The following is an 18841-nucleotide window of genomic DNA, read 5'->3' as shown; positions in this document are numbered from 1 at the left end:
TTTTTTTTTTATAAATATATTATCATCTGTAAAGTAGTTATCCTAATAGTGAAATCATGTTCTTATTCTTTAAAAAGACAGAAGGAATAATGAGAAACATCACTGAACTATGTCAATCATCTGCTCTTTGCCTTAATCTCTGAAACAATCATATAGTGCCCTTTTTTTTTTTTTTCATTTGCAGAAAACCACATCCCCTATTCAGATTTAAGAGAAATATGAAGTAGCTATTGGATGGCACAGTCTAGGTTGATAAGAGAAGTATCCAAAAGCAATTCAAAGAATCTTACCCAAATTGGCGTTAGTGATCTTCTGCATCTTCTTCTCTTTAAACTTCTTGGCAAGGTACACCACGAAACACAACACAAGGAGTGAAAACGACACCGATGTAGCCACCACTACTACTTTCCTTTTACTAGCAGTAGAAGCGGACCCTTCACATTGATGAAACAAATGAAGATGGCAATGATTCTTATCATGAACGCATCTTTAAAAACGTGTGTGTGTGTGTAAAAGAATATCAATAATAAAGTACACTGAAGTATAAGTGGATGAGCACATTGTCCGGATCAATGCTGCCCATGTCAAATGGTTGGCTATGAAAATGTAACTTGAACTAATAGCAAACATGTCACTGCAACAGTTTAATACATGATAATTACAAGCCTAGGCTGAAGTTTGTGAACAAGACTGAGAAGAAGCTGAGATTCCAATTCTCTGCCTCTATACTAGAACAGACATTGTAAAAGCAGCAATTTCTACTGTACTAAGACAGCAGTAGAATCAGTACATACCTACTTCTGATGCGGCTAACCTCACATAGAGCTCCTGTTGTGGACCTACTCTAGTTTGGAGAACCTTCATGTCAACCAAGTTGCCAAACCAAATCAAGCAGCCATGAGGCCCTCCATTGAGAGCAGAGTTTGCATAAGCTGTACAAGAACAGTTCTCCAAGCACTTCATCTTACATTCTTCAAGACTCATATTATCTTGAGTCCAATATTGCAGCAACATTGGCAATTTCACCCAGCTTAACATTTCAAACTTGTCACCCTGGGTGCAGTTTAATGGTGTTCTCCTAGTGCAACCTCCAGACCAATTAAATGCATTCCACTCTTCTCGAGACTTAGGTTCGAAGCCAATCAAGCAATTACAGAAAACAGGGACCCTATCGGTATTGCAGATACCATTTGCCCCACAAACTCCATAATTATCACAAGAGTCTCTTCTTGCCTCGTAGATATTAATCCACTTTCGAGATTGGGTGTCCCATATATATCTTATTACTAGCCCATCATATCTCATCACAAGCCTTGTAAGTCTATCTCCTGGGTCATTCCAATATACTACCTCATTGTCACTTACTGAAAGTTCTGGCTTGAAGGCTGTAAATGATGCCCAAATGTCTCCATTTAATCCAACACCATTCCAAATTCCACTCCGATACTTGATAAAGGATTCCTCACGAAGAACTATTTCAGGAAATTCAATATGATCAAAGATGTAGGTCAAGTTTCCTCCAGATGGGTCATTTTCACGCTTCCAAGAAGTCAAGTATCTGTTAAGGCCTGAATTCTTATCCCAACCAAGCCTCATGCCTGGTAACAAAGTATCAGTAGGGTGATCAAAGCTTTGCCACATATAACTTCCAGAATCACCTTTTCCATTAATCAAAACAAAATTCCCAGAATCTAGCAGCTTTGCAATTGGATCTTGAATTGGTCTTGAGGAACTTGAAGACCAGATAAGGTTCTCTTTTCCATCCAAGAGAACAAGATTCCCATCAGCACCTAAAGTGATTTTCCCACTTGAGTCATTCAGTGGCTTCTCTCTGTTCGCAACCCAAGCTACAGTTTGGGGCGTAATACTTTTATACCATATCCCTACATATCGACTTTTGGAGTTTCCAGGGCTGAAGAATCCAAGAACAAAAATTTGTCCAGCAGAAGTAAGCTCTTGGCCATCTATAATAGATTGTTTTGGAGCTAAGGTATCTGATGCAGATGAAGTTTTATGAAGGACAAATAGACAAGTAAGGCTAAAACCGAAGAGAAGAAGATTATGCATATGTACCCCCTTCTTTCTCCCACATACTAGTGAATATCAAGGCCACAAAGCAGTGCCTATGTTTTATATCATCCGATGCAACCAAGAAACAGGAAAAGAAAACGAAGGGCGAAAAAGAGTTCAAATAAAAGCAAAACTTGTTGAAGATATTATTATTCCTGTAAACAGGCAAGTGAAGAAAGAGAGGGGCTCAAATAAAAACAACTCTAAACTTCTGTGAATGACTGTTTTCCAAGCTAAGGCGAGACTCTTTGAATGCATCATAAGTGAATGACAGATGGGTCATTTTCATGGTTTTGATTGAATATAACAACGAAGAAGTCAGCAAGGGAGATATGAGTGTTGCTTCCAGAAACTTCTTTGAATGCATCGTAAGTTAATGATAGTTGAGACTTTTTAAAGAGGAATAGGAAGGGGTCAGGAAAGTCATTTGCCATTTCTTTCATTCAGCGAAGTCAAGTTGAAGTTTCTTCTTCCCATCTTTCAAGTATTAAAAAAATTGTTGTAGATTAGCGACAATTTATTGGTGAAGTGCTCTGATTTCCATCTCTTGTCATGGTCCCTCAATTAAATATTTGAATTTGACTTTAGAAATTAGTAAAAGAGTTACCAGTTCAAAGAAGAACAGCCATCCAAACTTGAAAAAAAAAACTGACCTCACCGTCACCGGAAAGCATCGATCATAGCGGCGGCAGAAGGCAGGGTGCCATAGCAGTTCGGCGCCGCATCTGTAATTGCATTTTGCACCGCCAAAATATCGGTTGTGAATGCTTTTGTTTTGTTTTTTTTTTTTTGTTTTTTGTTTTTTTGATATTAAGTCAAAAGTTAAAATAAGCAAATGTTCAGGAAAAATTCATGAAACTAGATCATCATAAAATAACCAAGGAAAAAACCTAAATACAAAGCAAAATAAATCTTTTATGCCTTTATGGACGAACTTTGAAATCAGATGTGAATACTGAATAGTTAAATGTTGAAATTTAAAACTCTAATTTTTAAAAATAAAACTGCAAGATTTTTTAAATAAAATTATATATATCAATAAAACTTATTAAATATATTTTTATAATTTTATTTTTTAAAATATAAATATAAGCTTATAAAACTGTTTTTTATTTAATACTTCATGAAAAAATATTAAAAAGAAATAATATAATAGAAAGATAATATTAAAAAATTATTATTAATAATATTATTTTTTATCAAAATATCTTATATTTTAAGACATTAAAATCCTCACAAAAATATTTTATAATTTAAGACGGAAGAAGTGATCGTTCATAACAATGTTAATTTTTTTGACAATATAAAATGCTATGGTGGGTTTAGATTGATGAAAATTTGAATTTAAATTTGAATATACAAAAATTTGTGAAATCTATTTTTTATTATAATATTTTTTTAATTTTAAATGTACTTTACATCTTAATCATGTTAAATTTTAGTCATTTTAAATCTTTTGTTCTCTTTAAGATTTCAATATGAATTCATTTATCACTTTTATATTTTTTCTCATCTCTCATAGTCATATCTTGTTATTTGAAAAAGAGAGATAAATTCATCAATCTCAATTTTTCATTTCCAAATTTTTACTTATTTCTTTTCTTCATTTAAAATATTTTAAACTATCCAAATATAAAATTTTAAATATATAAATTATAAATGTGATATTTTAAATATAAAATTTTAAATTTTAAATCTAAATTTAAATTCATACATCCAAACACTATCATAATTCATTTTAAAATTAAAATTTATTTTTATCATTGAACTATAATCCTCAAAACATCCAATGTCTTATTACTTTGTTTTGGCCTATTCTGATCCTCAAACTCTCAAAACTGAATTACCCAAATAAAACTGAGGACGTTAAGTATTGTAAGTGGGGTCCAGAAATTTGATCTGAGTGGTGATTTTTAATTATGTGGCATGCTTCTTTTCTTTTAAAAAAAAAATATAAGCTGGGGCAGTAGGAAGCACATCATCATGACCTAATCAATAAAAACATCCCAACTAAAAAAAAAAAAAAGGGGTCCCACAAATTATTCCCGTTCTTCATCTTCGATGGAAGGAGGAGAGCTGAACATGTTCAATCCGGAGGAAGTCACATGTTTCCTCTCATAAACAATCACATACTTTTGTGGCAGACTAGAACTCACCATTATTGGGTCTATTGGGATGGACAGCTAAGGTTGTGTGGTTACAACTAACATTTTGAATCTACTCGCCACTTTCCTGAAAGTCAACTTTTATGCAAAACCCTCTGATCAAGTTCAAAATACTCCTGGCTGGCAGACAACACATGTTAAGGTTTTTTTTTTTTTTTTGGGTCAAAGTTAAGGTGTATTAATTGGCTAGGAGGGTCTTTTTCTTTTTATTGTTTTTAATAACTTTTAATTATCCTGTAATTTCCTTATTTGGCTTTATATATTAAAGAATTAATAAGTAAATAGAACCTTAAATTATTACTTAAAAATCACCTTAAACCCTGATTTTTTATAATATGCAAAATAAACATTAAGTTTTTAAATTTATAACAAAATAAATCATGATCGTTAACTTTTTAATACTATTACTATTCACATAGGTATTGTTTACGCTTTATTTTCCTACGAATTTAACCCCAACTATTACAGTATCCGCGTGAACAGTAACGACATTAAAAAGGTTAATGGTTAAAGTTTATTTTGTTATAAATTTAAAAGTTTAGTGTTTATTTTACATAATTTAAGAGTTTAGGGTTTAGGGTTCAAGGCGATTTTCAAACAAGAATTCAAAGTCATATTTACTAATTAATCCTATATTAAAAAAAAAACAATCACATATTCATATTGATGCACACAGACTCAACCAAAAAACTTCAATTCATCACATTCACATGTGCCTATGGGCTGCGTTTTTTTTTTTTTTTTCAAAGAAAGATGAAATAAAGGGATTCAAATGCTCCAAAGAAGCAGCTTAAGCTTCCTATAAAACTATAGAGGTTTGGTGACACCATCGTTGGCAACCAGACAACCCAAAAAATTATTGTATGTTTCATCGCGAAATCCAAAAAAACTCAGAAAATTATTTCATTGAAATCAAACCCCCCCAAAAAAAACCTGAAACTTGCGTCTACGTCTTTATATCCCGAACTGCTCAAAAATGCATGCAGGTTGAAATCAGCATCCATCATCAGGCAGATCTGGAACTTGAGACTAAGAAAACCATTGTTGTCCATGAAGATCCATGGAAGCTCCTTAAACGATTATATTGAATGGGTTGGATTGCAAGCCTTCCCTCGAATGGGTCGGTTCGCAACAGAATTGACGGTGTGGCCCTTTGACTTGAAGATCTGATTTGGGGAATGACAAGAGTGACTATCTCTAGTCTAGATGGCATGGGCAAGAACTCACTGAAAAATGAGGTCACCGTGTTTGTAAAGTTTTCCTTACTATTTTATAAATAACTCTAAAAGTTCAAAGTAATTAGGGAATTATTTTAATGGGATTATCAAATTTGTAAAATCACAAAATAGACTCCCAAGTTTTTGAAATTCAAAATGTCATAAGTCAAAAATTAAAGTGGATAAGTGTATGCAAAAGTATGGTATTTGAAAAAGGATCAAAGCATCTGCATCATGGTTGAAAACCGCAACATAATGTGTGTTTGGATTAAAAAAAATTTCTAACTAAAGTTAGCAAATTGAGGTTAGAATAAAAGTATGTGATTGTAACATGATTTATGTTTGGATATATTTTTTTTAGAAGTGAGTTGAACAAATTAAAACTTATTTGAATGATTTGATTCAAAAGCCAATTGAAATGTATAAGGATAAAAATGGATATGAATTTTCTTGTATATATTTTTGTGACCAATTTCATATTTTTAAGGAAAATATTAAACTTAAAATTACAATTTTTTTTAAAAAGTAAATTAAAATTACAATTTTACATGTGATTGGTTGGCTTGAATGAATTTCAATTAGATAAAATTCAAATCTATATCAGGAAAAAAGGATCTTTGATTTCTTATTATAATCTATTTTTATGTAGTTTTATTATATTTTACTGTAGAAATTTTTTTCGTGATTTGATATTCTTGGGAAAAAAAACATTGACCCTTAAATTACAATTTTTAATAAAAAAAACTCTATATATAATTAAGTATTGTTTATAAATTGTTAAAATATTGAATAAATAATAAATTACAAATATTAAATTACAAAATAGTTAAAATAAATTGATAGATAATAAAATGTTAAATTCTAAAAAGCTAAACTAGATTGATAAATAATAAAATATTAATTATAAAAATGAAAATAAATTAATAAATTGGTAGATATATTTTCCCATAAAAGTTCAAAAAAATTTGTAAAATTTGCCACAAAGCAAAATATCTTTTGCATGCAAGAAAACAATGTGTCATTTGTTTCCAGGGGTCATGGATGATTAAGTATCATAATAATACATCTACCACACCCTTTACCACTTGAAAAGAGAAATTTGACAAGAAGCTAAAGATGCATTACCATCTATATTCACTGATGCGTGTTGAGAAGAGAAGCTCCTTGAATTAGCTTTAACCAAAACGAGCTTTTCCCCTCAAAAGCTCTTTTCAACTTTTTTTTATCCAAACAAAATTTTTAACTTATAATGAGCTTTCAACAATCTCAACTAAGGTTTAGGCCACTTAAACCTCAGTTAAGATTTAAACCAAACATAGTCATAGTATAGGAAAATAGAGGTGTGCCACAACATCTGATATGTGCGTCGTGGTACATTCCTTTTTATTTCATGTATTGCAGTGCAAGTGCCATACGATGTAATGCATTGCACAAAATAATAGCATTTGTTACTTTTATTTGTTAACAATAAGGGCGAATTTCAAACATGTCTCATTTCTCCATTTGATGTCTGATTGAGATGATTTGGGTATTTATAAAAAGTTTTCTTTTAACTCTAACTAATGGCAGTTGTTTCACAATCAAATTTATCCTCAATCAAAAGTTAGACATCAATTTTCAAAATTACTCCTTTTTCAATTAAAACCCAACTTAGGTGTTCAAATTGCAATCCAATTGTCAGAAGTTTAAACTTGATCCTAGAGCACATTCAATGGATCCCAGGATACCTATGCAACACCCTACAATATACAAATAATATATCTTTCACATTCTTAATGCTTAATCCCTTAATAACAAAAATAGAAAGGGGAGCCTCAATTACATCATTCATAACTCAGCTTAATAATCATATAGTGCAAGTAAGTAAAATATGAAATCTCTTAATTAGCAGCGTCATAACAAATTATATACATAATACTTAAAATAAATTAGGCCTACAAGTTAGAATGATTATCTTAAGCCTCAAGTTGTTTCTCTCAGTCTTGTCATGATGAGCTAACTGTTGTAATATTAAAATAAAAGATAAGTACAACCATTCAATAACATAGGTACATGTATTCTATATTAATGCATGTTAGTTAATTAGAAAGCAAGTGGCATAATAATTTCTTGCTCATGGGAAAATAAAGGCACATTTTTAGCATAATACATTATTTTGTTGAAAATAATTACTCCTTTTGTTTATATATATATATAAGAGAAAAATTATATTACACAGTCTTAAAAAATTGGTTAACTATAATAATTTTGTCTAAAAATAAAAAAATTAAACTAAAATACCATGCATTAATTAACACAAATTTGCATTAATTATTTCTTGTTAATGTGTGAATTATGAGGAGTAGTTTAAAAAATTTATAATAAATAATTATTAAAATATGTGATTTTGCTTATCATTGTTTCTCATCAAAAGTGACACTTTTTCTAGCAAATAAAAATGAAATGAGTAGATCTGATGACAATTATATTTTTAAGGTACTGAAACAGTTACATTATATATATTTAAAAGACTACATATAAAATTGAAATAAAAATTTTATTTAATTTCTTCATATTTCTATAATATATCAACTTAGAGAGCTAAAAATATATAAACCTTATATTTTACTATGAAAAAAATAAAAAATTAAGGGGTTGTGGCTGCTCTTTCCCTTGTCTCCACTTTTGATTAGAACTCATTTGCTCATATGTATATTAATCTACAAAATTATTTTATTTTTTATGTCTTAAAGTTATAATTGGCTTAAAAATATGACTTGCTAAACAAGAATGAGAAATTATTACATATTTTTAAGTTTTATAACACAAATAAAAATAGAATAAACAATTAAATATACCTCATCTTCCATCGTATAAATGACGTAACATTCTGAGACTAATTAATTTATAGTAGTAATTTTTTCAAAGTGAAGTTAAGATGTTACTATTACTAGTTTAGAAATATTAGATTCAATTAACCAATTCGTTGACAACTACTTTAATATTTTATTTTTGATATTTCATTTTTAAGGGAGATAGAATGATTTATTTATTTTTATTATCTTCTTTGACTTTTGATCCACGATTAAATCAATTAATCACATTTAATCGCTCGATCGATGTTAATAAAAGTCTCATATGTAATGACAAATAATAGAGTCATGTCTATATGTCATGAATTCCACATTAAAGAGTTTCACAGTTTCACAAATGATGTGAGGTTTATGAGTTTAAGAGACCCTCCCTCCTAATAAGCTAGTCTATTGGGTGTTGCTACCACTCCCTTTGGACTTGTAGTCTTGAAAAGGACCTCCCACGGAGGGTTCTAATAAGTCGCGGTCAAGTGAAGTGCTGTGAAGCTGGAGTCGCTGGAATTATAGGTTTGGGGGGCACTCCTAGTAGGCTAATTTTTTAGGATAAGCTCTTTTTTTGAGCTTGTGTTCATCACATTGTGTTTTCATTGAGAAGCTTGTGTCACGGAAAGGGCTACGCATAGAGGGTTCTGCCTGGTAGGAGGTTAAGTGCTGTGTCGTGGAGTGGAGTCGTAGGGTACATCAGCTCTTGATCGAGTGGTATTATCATGAGTTCCACATTGGAGAGCCTTACAAATGGTGTAGGGTTTATAAGTTCACGAGGCTTTCTCTCCTAATAGGTTGGTCCCAAAAGACTAGCTTGGTAGAAGTGCCTCCAACCTTATAATTCCAGCGGCTCCTACTCCACAGCACTTCATTTGACTGTGGTCAATCGGAACCCTTCGTGGGAGGCCCTTTTTGAGACCACAAACCCAAAAGGAGTGGTACCACCACCCAACAAACTAGCAATTAAGAGGAAGGGCCTCTTGAACTTATAAATCTCACACCATTTGTGAGACTCCTCGATGTGGGACTCATAACAATAACATTTTGTCAAAAATTGATGTCTTTAGCGGCTCTACTCCACAGCACTTCACTTGGCCTCCTGTTGGTCAGGACCCTTAGTGGATAACCTTTTTTGTGACACCAACCTCTCAATAAAAGCACCAATGTGACAAGTACAAACTCAAAGAGAGAGCTCATTCCAAAAGATTAGTCTATTAGGAGGAAGAGCCCTTTAAACTTATAAACTTTACACTGCTTGTGAGGCTCTTCGATGTGGGACTCGTAACACTATAATATTAGGGGCACAAAAAAGTAAATATTACTTATAAATTTGATTTACATAAATAGAATTACACATAACTACCCTTGAAAATTTTACTTGTCCCCTATAAAAAATTTCATTTTTCCCCCAGCCCAAAAAAAATGAATTTTTGTACCTATTTATTTTTTAAAAACATGAAACACATATATCTAAAAATATATTTTTCTATTATATTGATTATAAAAATATACTAATTCTTTAATAATTAATTTTAGTAAATGTTATTTTTATATTAATTTAATAAATATTTAGAATTATATTTTTATAAAATTTTAATATTTATATTTGGTTAAAATTTGCCACTACTAACAAATTTTTTTGGGTAATTGGATAAAAGGCTTTTTCAAATACTTGATTATTATTTTTTAATGTTGCTTGTCTTTTTACTGTTGCTTAGCTTTTAGGAATACTTGATGGTCTTAATATCCATCGAAGGAACATATTTATCAAAGTCAATATCTTTTAGCATGACTTCATCTCGAACCATTTGCTAGCTGAAAGCTATAGAGAAGCTCTGGTACTTGGCTGTGAAAGACAAGACGATTGACTTCAATCACATGTTTATAAATTATAAAAAAAATCAATGCCCGAAATGGCTTGCTCGTTGGGCTTATAATGTGAACCTTGATATTATGATGTTTAATGACCCTTGATATTATGATGTTTAATGACCCGTCACCTAGTTGTGGAGTTTGGACATATCCTAACTACTTTCTCTTACATGTACCGTGGCCTTATATTAAATAAAAAAATATGTAAGCAAAACATAAAGGAAGAATAGGATAAAACTAACAAAAAAAAAGGTTAATTTATTTAAAATTTCTCTAAATTTTAAACCATTTACAAATAATCACCTTAACATTTAAAACTTAATAATAAACCTATTTAAGCTCTATGCACATAACCCTTAGCCATTCATTATATATCTCCTTAAATTTTATTTTTATTTGTATTTAAACTCCCAAACTTTAGTTAATATATAGATAAACCTCTTAAATTTTGAGTTATGTGTAAATAATTAATATATAAAATTAATTATATAGAGTTATCTATGTAGATATAAGAATTAAAGGGAGTTCATTATAAAATTATAAAGATTAAAAAAATTATGTATACGTAATTTAAAATTTAGAGAGTAATATATAATTTATTTTTAAAAATTGAATACAATTATTATTTCAGAAATGTAATTACTCAAGTTTCTTTATTTCTTTCTTTTTTTGGTAACAGGTAACTGCTCCAGTTTTTATTGTTCAATATTATCTCTAAAATTTAAAATGATTTTTACTCCATTGCCCATATATTTTAAAAAAATCTGTAACATTATTTTTTTCCGCTTGCCTTCTACATAAAATTTAAAAATTTGTATGTCATTCAAAATTATTTAAACTATATAAAGGTAAAACAGGTTAAAATTTATTTTTAATCTTTTAATTTTATATAATGTTCAATTTTTTTTTTAAAATCTATTTTTAATCTTTTTGTTTTTTGGTTGTTCAAGGTATCTCCATAGCCAATAACCATAAGACTAATCCTTTAAAAAAATCTGAGCATCATTTAAAAAGAAGTCCTTTTTCAAGTAATGCTTGTCCGTACATACATATAGGAATCTAACCTTGAAATAATGCTTAAAAGATTTAGACCACTATCATTTATACCACATTTACTTGGTTTATATATTATCTTTTTATACATTAAACTTTTAAATGTTGATAAAATATTTTTAAATGTTAACATATTAAAATTTATTTATTTTTAAATAACAATGATTAGTATAAAAAATATCTTGCCCATGTTAAGATCAAAAGCTAAAAAATATTTTATAAAATTAAAGAATCAAATCATATTAAAATAGTAAAAGCAGAGTTTAACCATTTAAATATAATCTTTTAAATGTAGAATTAAAATCCAATTTTCCACCAATCTGGCAACATTTTCATACATCTCGCTGCACGAACAATACATGAATAAAAACGACAAGGAAGGGCATGATAAAACGCAAAAAAAAAAAAAAAAAATCGAATGAAATTACAAAAAGAGTCATCTATCCCTCCCCGGTCACTCACACTGCCAGATCCGAGACTACCTGAACTGAAAGGTGGGAATGGGAAGTGGACTCGCTGAAGAAGACAAAACGTCCTTCGCAAAGGAGGGGCTCCACGAACCAAACCGTCGGATAGAACTTCAATTCGCTACCTGAAGTAGAACAATGGTTTGCCTTCATGATCTCTACGAGTTCGGGGAGCCATCAGTGTTGATTTTGAGTTCTGCATGTGGCGTCTTCATCTAGATCTGAACATGTTCATTCTGTTGATTAGGTATGTGATTCTCCTCCATCAAACCAGTAGCTTTCCAGCACTCTCGATCGAACAGCAGCGTCTATTGAGCGAGACTAATTTAACAGAACCGACATCTTGTTTGTTAAAAACAAAATCACTGCGGATCTTCCAAATTTTCCAGCGCATCCACGCAACATAGACTTTAGAGAAATCATCAAGCTAAGAATTTCATTCTCCACAAACATATTGAAACACCATATGTCAAAGCTGTTAGTATTTTTTGTAGCTTTACTTTTTGCGAGGTATTATTGTAAATAATTCAATGTCTTGGTCATTAACTGTCATTTCATGTTTTTACCCCTAATAGAGTTACCGCCTTACCGATTCACCGTAGCAGAACTCGTGAGAAGGAAACAACGTTGTAGTGTGACGCATTATGAGAGAAAGAGACAAAATGCGTGTAGGAAGTTGAAAGAAAGTGACTTTTTGTCTACTCGTGTTGAATTTATGAGAACTATCTCTATAACTTATGGAATGGGTTCCCATTGACTCCAGTCTTCCGTTGAATTGGAAAGTGACGCGTCACAAGAAACAGTGTATGGAGTATGAATGGGTGATGATAGTTATAGCTTTTAAATATAAAGTATAGAAGAAAGCCCTCTCCCTATCACTCTCATATATATATATATATAGTATATATTATAAAGTTCATTACCATAAGAAGCAGCTCAATTTTGATTTCATTTTAGGCATTTCTGATCATGAAGATAGCAAATGGGATAGTTCTTCTCTGTCTTATATTATTCTCTTACCACTACTTGTTTTGTGCAGCTTCTGATGCCATAACCATAGGTAAACCCATTAGAGATGGAGAACTTGTCATTTCTAAAGGAAGAAAGTTTGCTCTTGGGTTCTTCGCTCCTGGCAAATCGAGCTCTCGCTATGTTGGAATATGGTACTATAACTTGCCAAAGCAAACTGTTGTTTGGGTGGCAAACAGAGACAATCCCATCAATGACACCTCTGGAGTTCTCTCGCTCAGCACAGATGGGAATCTTATACTCCACCACAATAACACCAACTTCCCCATCTGGTCCACAAATGTTTCTGTCACTGTTCCTATTACCAGAATTATAGCTCAACTCTCTGATTTAGGTAATCTTGCTCTAATTCAAAACGACTCCAAAGCGGTGTTCTGGCAAAGCTTTGATCATCCCACCGACACCTTTCTTCCATATGGAAAACTGGGTTTCAACAAAAGAACTGGTCAAGACTGGTTCTTGCAGTCATGGAAGACCGATGATGATCCTGCAACAGGAAGCTTCTCAGCTAGGTTCAATACTTCTGGCAAACCTCAGTTGTTTCTGTACGAGCAAAATGTTCCAGTGTGGCGAATTGGATCCTTCAATGGAGAAATTCTTGTGGGTCTGACGGCTTTGAAACGATTAATGGTGCGTACTTTGAATGTCTCTTTTATGGAAGATGATAGTGAGGTTAGAGTCGTGTATCATGCCTTGGACAACACCTCCATATTGAAGTTTATAGCTAGTCCATCTGGATTCATGCAAACGCATAAATGGGATTATGCGAAGAAAGATTGGATGCGATATCGATCTTATCCAGAAGTGGGCTGTGACGCATACGGAACTTGTGGCCCCAATAGCAACTGTGACTCTTATAACTATGGATACAACAAGTGTTCTTGCCTACCTGGGTTTGAACCTAGAAACCCAACCGATTGGCATGAGAAGAATGATCAATCAGCAGGTTGTGTGAGGAAGAAAGGACAACCCTTGTGCAGAAATGGAGAAGGCTTTGTTAAAGTAGAAAGTGTCAAGATTCCTGATACATCTATAGCAAAAGTTAGAAAGGGTTTGAGCATGGAGGAATGTGAACAAGAGTGCTTGAGAAACTGTTCTTGCAGTGCCTACGCTGCTGCTGATGTGAGAAATGGAGGAAGTGGGTGCTTAGCATGGCATGGGACTCTGATGGACACAATGGTGTTAAATGAGGAAGGCCATGATTTATATGTTCGTGTTGATGCCATTGAACTAGGTAGATATACTACTTTTCTTAATTTCTGTATTTGTTCCCTGTTTTTCATTTTACTTTGTGTTGAACACTTTCTTGTTTCCACTTTTCTCAGCAAACTATAATAGGAAATCGAAAGGAACACTTTCTATGTCTGGAATGGTGGGAATTCTGATAGCTACTCTGGTTGTAATTATTCTTCTGGTTTCCCCGTGTGTTTATTGCTTTTGGATGAAGAAAAAGAGAGGTGCTTGCTTCTTTTTCCTTCTTTATTTCTCCAGGACAAGTTATGAATTTAACAAGAAAAACATTAAATAAATGATCTCAACTAATTTTAGGTGAAGTGAAAACATGAAATAAATTGCCTTTTAGATGCTATAGCTTGTTTAAGTCACTCAGTTGTAACTGATTACAGTGTGTGTGTGTTCTGCGGCCTTCCCCACAACAACCTTAATTAGTCTTTTGAGATGGATAAGTCATTTTTGACATTTAACAGATTTTACCTTGCTTATTTAACAAATGTATTATCATACTCAAAATATTGTTGCTGAGTGCTCACCTTTAAACCTTTAACAGATTTTACCTTGCTTATTTAACGGATGTATTATCATATTCAAAATACTGTTGCTGAGTGCTCACCTTTATATTAAGAGAAAATTACATATAGGTTCTATGAAGCTGGCTTATTTACAAACGAGTCTCTTGAAATTCAAAAATCACAGCTAAGTTTCTTGGGACCTGAGTGTGATTTGAAATTTGGATAAAATGACAATGATGTTCCTATTAAACATATATACATTATATCAGTCAAATAATTTACAACTATTCTATCAGTAATTTACAACTATAATTTCAACATTTTACAACTCTAATTTTATATATCCAATAATTAAATTAAATTGATTAGTTTAACTATTGAATATGTGAAGTTACAATTGGAAAAAAGTTGAAATTATAGTTGTAAATTATTGATGAAGCAGATGTAAACAATTAATGTTAAACTTTGTTTAATGGTGCATGAGTGTTTAATTATTAAATATGTAAAGTTATAGTTGTAAATAGTTGAAATTATAGTTGTAAATTGTTGATAAAGTAGTTGTAACTTAATTATTTGATTAATATAATGTATGTTTAATAAGGGTATTATTGTCTTTGCATCCTAATGTCAAATTATACTTAAGTTTCAAGGGACTTGATTGTGGTATCCAAATTTCACTGGGCTTATTTGTAGATAAGTCTATTTCAATGGACCTATACGTAATTTTTCCTTATGTTAATCATGCGTTCATATTTGTACTAAACTATGTATTACAATTTATTTATTAAATTACTAGTATAATATTATACTCCCTCCAGTTTTTAATATAAGATATCTTCTAGAAGTTTTATTTGGTATTTCACCACCCTATAAAACTTGATAGAGCATTATGAGTTATTTTAAAAAATGCCCACATATTTAATTGGTTCATTTGAGTGGCATGCATGACTTTTAGATTAGGTAAAGTTAATAATCTTAATTAAAGGTAACTTGGGATTTCTGTAGAAATTTTTGAAAAAATAAAGACTCTTAACTAATTTTAACCACATTTCTGATTTCGTGCGATTTGGTTAAAAGTGTTTTCTACATAGGACCAGAAGGAGTATGTATTAAAACTTTTAATTAAGATATACACACATATATATAGTTAAAATAATTAACTTCCATTAGACTATGATCAAGTCACAGAAATGTGAACAAATTCTAGTTCGATGATGGATCTTATTAAAATGTTTTAAATGAATTTGTTTTTTTCCAGCACCACGTGTTCAAAAATTCGTATTGTATCCTCTTGTTTTTGCTTATTCCAGATCAAATGGCTGAGCAACAAATAAACATTGAATCTTCCTCTGAAGAAGAGCATGGTGAAAATAGAACCCAAGCAAGCTTACCATTTTTCAACATCAAAACAATACTGGCTTGTACAAATAGTTTTTCAATTGAGAATGAGTTAGGGCGTGGTGGATTTGGCTCTGTCTACAAGGTAAGTGAAATCTTATAAGAATGCAACTTCCTTTAATCTAGTTATATTTTAATTCTTATGAGACTAATATCTTATGTAATGCTAATGTTGATAGTCTTGCACAAGTAAGCATATGATATCCTAGCACTTTGATATTTCAGGGCATATTAGTTAATGGACAAGAAGTAGCAGTGAAAAGATTGTCTAAAGGTTCAGGACAAGGGACTCGAGTTCAAGAATGAAATTAAACTTATTGCTAAATTGCAGCACAGGAATCTTATAAGGTTGCTCGGATATTGCATTCATAAAGAAGAAAGGATGTTGATCTATGAGTACGTTCCCAACAAAAGCTTGGACTTTTATCTTTTTGGTGAGTCCTCCTTTTTTTCTCCGACTAGACACGTTTATATAGATGAGGCTTGAAAAATGAGACACTATTTATGACTTTTGAATAGTGTAACTTGATGTAGATTTTATTATATATATATGTATATATATATATTTTGATATGTTGATAATTGGTTGGAATAAATAAGTCAATTTTCATCCCTAAAATAAATTAGAGAAACATTTGATCAAAAACTGTTTTATTATAACATTCTCATCATGTCTTGCTTGTTTAATTTGTACATGTGCTTGATAGGACATTAGGACTTGATTAGTTTCCCACCATTTTTCAGTATTAAGAAGCTTTTCTGGTTGATTTTCAGATATGAATCAAAGATTATCTTTAGATTGGGATAAGCGTGTTCATATTATTTTTGGAATTGCTCGAGGTCTTCTTTATCTTCATCATGATTCAAGATTGAAAATAATCCACAGAGACCTTAAACCTAGCAATGTTCTCTTAGATGCTGCAATGAACCCCAAAATTTCAGATTTTGGTATGGCTAGAATATTTGCAGAGGAGCAAATCCAAGCAAGAACAAGTAGAATTGTTGGGACATAGTAAGGACCAAATTCTTTTACATCTCTTGAAATAAAAAGTTTGATTTGCACAATGATACATCATAACTATTTTGAGTTGTTGCAGCGGTTATATGTTCCCAGAATATGCAATGGAAGGACAATATTCGACAAAGTCTGATGTCTTCAGCTTTGGTATTCTTTTACTAGAGATTATTAGTGGTAGGAGAAACACAGATCGTGAGAAGGAAGGATCATCCTTGAATTTGATTGGACAAGTAAGACAAAATCTATAAGGATGAAATATAAACTAAACTTTTGTTTTTTGGCCATATCCTTTCATATTTTACCTCAAAAGCCTAGTGAGAAACTGCGTTAACAAATATCAATGTCATTTTTTCCCTACTGATGATTGTATAATGTTTCATTAACTTGCAGTTATGGGACTTGTGGGGAGAGGGAAAGGCCTTGGAAATAGTAGACTCAACACTTGGCGAATCATATCCTGTTGATGTTGCCCTAAGATATATCAAAATAGGGCTCTTATGTGTGCAAGAAAGTGTCATCCATAGGCCATCCACGTCAGAAGTTATTATCATGCTTGGCAATGAAGTAAGCCTTCCCTCGCCTCAAAAGCCTGCATTTCTGTTAAATTCTAATAATTTGTTTTCAGAGGCTTCAACATCTAGAGAAGTTTCAGCTAATGTCCTCACTCATTCTACAATTAGTGGTCGATAATTATAAATTGAACATGGATAACGTTAAGTGATTTGAAGTGAAGTGAGGAAGGAGATAGACACTATTTTAACCAGTCTCTGATAAAAGTTGGATCCAATTATGTTATATGTATGTTACTCCTTACTTTACGTGACGCCACTTCAGATCCATGTTGATCATGAATTAGTCACGAGTACTTTGTGCTTTAATAACGAGTATATATGCCATTTTAGAATTTTTGATTTAAAAATGGGATTTTAAAGTGTATTCCACCATTAGTGCATTACAAACATGTCTCTATAAATATAACCTAGGTTATCTTTACCTGTTCTTTTAGTGCTCATTCGTGGCCCCTCTAGCTAGTGATGAAAAATTGAAGATTGTCACACCACCACCATCATGCAGTTTTGCAGACGTAGGGATAGTGAATTTTCTATATATATATATATATATATATATATATATTGTAAGAGCATTGATAAGTTTTGGGCTGGGTCCTAAATATGTAGGGGACCATTCTCTCTCCATGTGTGTGTGTGTGTGATAGAGAAAAAGAGAAGGGAAAGGATTAAGCATGAGCCATAAGGAAAGGGTGAAAATAGACATGGAGGTGGGAATTAGGGCCAATCAGCCCTTTTACATAAAATCGACCTTATTTGTGAAGCGGCCATAACTCATAGGGTTCAATGGCCAAACCTTCGAGCATTCAGCCCCTTTATTTTATTCATTTGATTTTTTAAAATAAATAAATATATAATTAATAAAATTTATTATTAAAACTAAAAAAATGGCAATTTAGATAATTTAAAAATAAAAACACATAACAAATTAAAGTTGATGAAGAATGCTGCTTTGAATTGCAAAACAGGTTGGGGTTAACTCGATACAAGCGTCGAATGATGTATGTCTTGTTGGAAGAATGACACCTAAGTCCTGAAGAAATCATTTTATTTAGATAAACCTTCAACAAATTTTGAAATATAAAGTAAGTCTTTTAGATTCTTAGCTGGTATTTTCATATAATGCAATATTTTTTAATTTTAAAATTGAAAAAATGAATTGTAAATTTGGAAGACAAAAATATAAATCCCTGTAAGTTTTCAAGTAAAACATGTTATTTTTTAAATTTAATGATTAATATTTGTGTTTTTTATTAAAATCAAGAAAGAGAGCTGCAAATTCAAGAAAATGAAATTTTAAATTTGGAAGATAAAGTTGTAAATTCTTAATGACATGATTTTTTTTTAAATTTAATCATTAAGATTTGGATTTTTTATTAAAATTAGAAAATTGAGTTG

General features: G+C 31.4%; 1 protein-coding gene and 1 pseudogene across 1 annotated transcript; one reads left to right on the top strand and one right to left on the bottom strand.

The window, feature by feature from the left end:
- Window positions 1-2648, bottom strand: part of LOC129285502 (G-type lectin S-receptor-like serine/threonine-protein kinase At4g27290) — a 39016-nt pseudogene extending 36368 nt beyond the window's left edge.
- A 9614-nt stretch (window positions 2649-12262) lies between these two features.
- On the top strand, window positions 12263-17813 carry LOC129285040 (G-type lectin S-receptor-like serine/threonine-protein kinase RKS1). Its single transcript, XM_054920584.1, is given in 8 exon segments — window positions 12263-13944; window positions 14036-14167; window positions 15769-15941; window positions 16082-16146; window positions 16148-16290; window positions 16631-16868; window positions 16954-17104; window positions 17265-17813. Coding segments are annotated over 8 exon segments (2496 nt in total). The 5' UTR covers window positions 12263-12650; the 3' UTR covers window positions 17565-17813.
- The last annotated feature ends 1028 nt before the right edge of the window (window positions 17814-18841 follow it).

This window comes from Prosopis cineraria, unplaced genomic scaffold, assembly GCF_029017545.1.
Source record: "Prosopis cineraria cultivar Desert tree isolate PC_DT_omini unplaced genomic scaffold, ASM2901754v1 PC11, whole genome shotgun sequence".
Lineage (NCBI taxonomy): Eukaryota > Viridiplantae > Streptophyta > Magnoliopsida > Fabales > Fabaceae > Prosopis > Prosopis cineraria.
The sequence above is the reverse complement of the archived record's forward strand: the minus strand, read 5'-3'. Positions and strand labels throughout refer to the sequence as shown.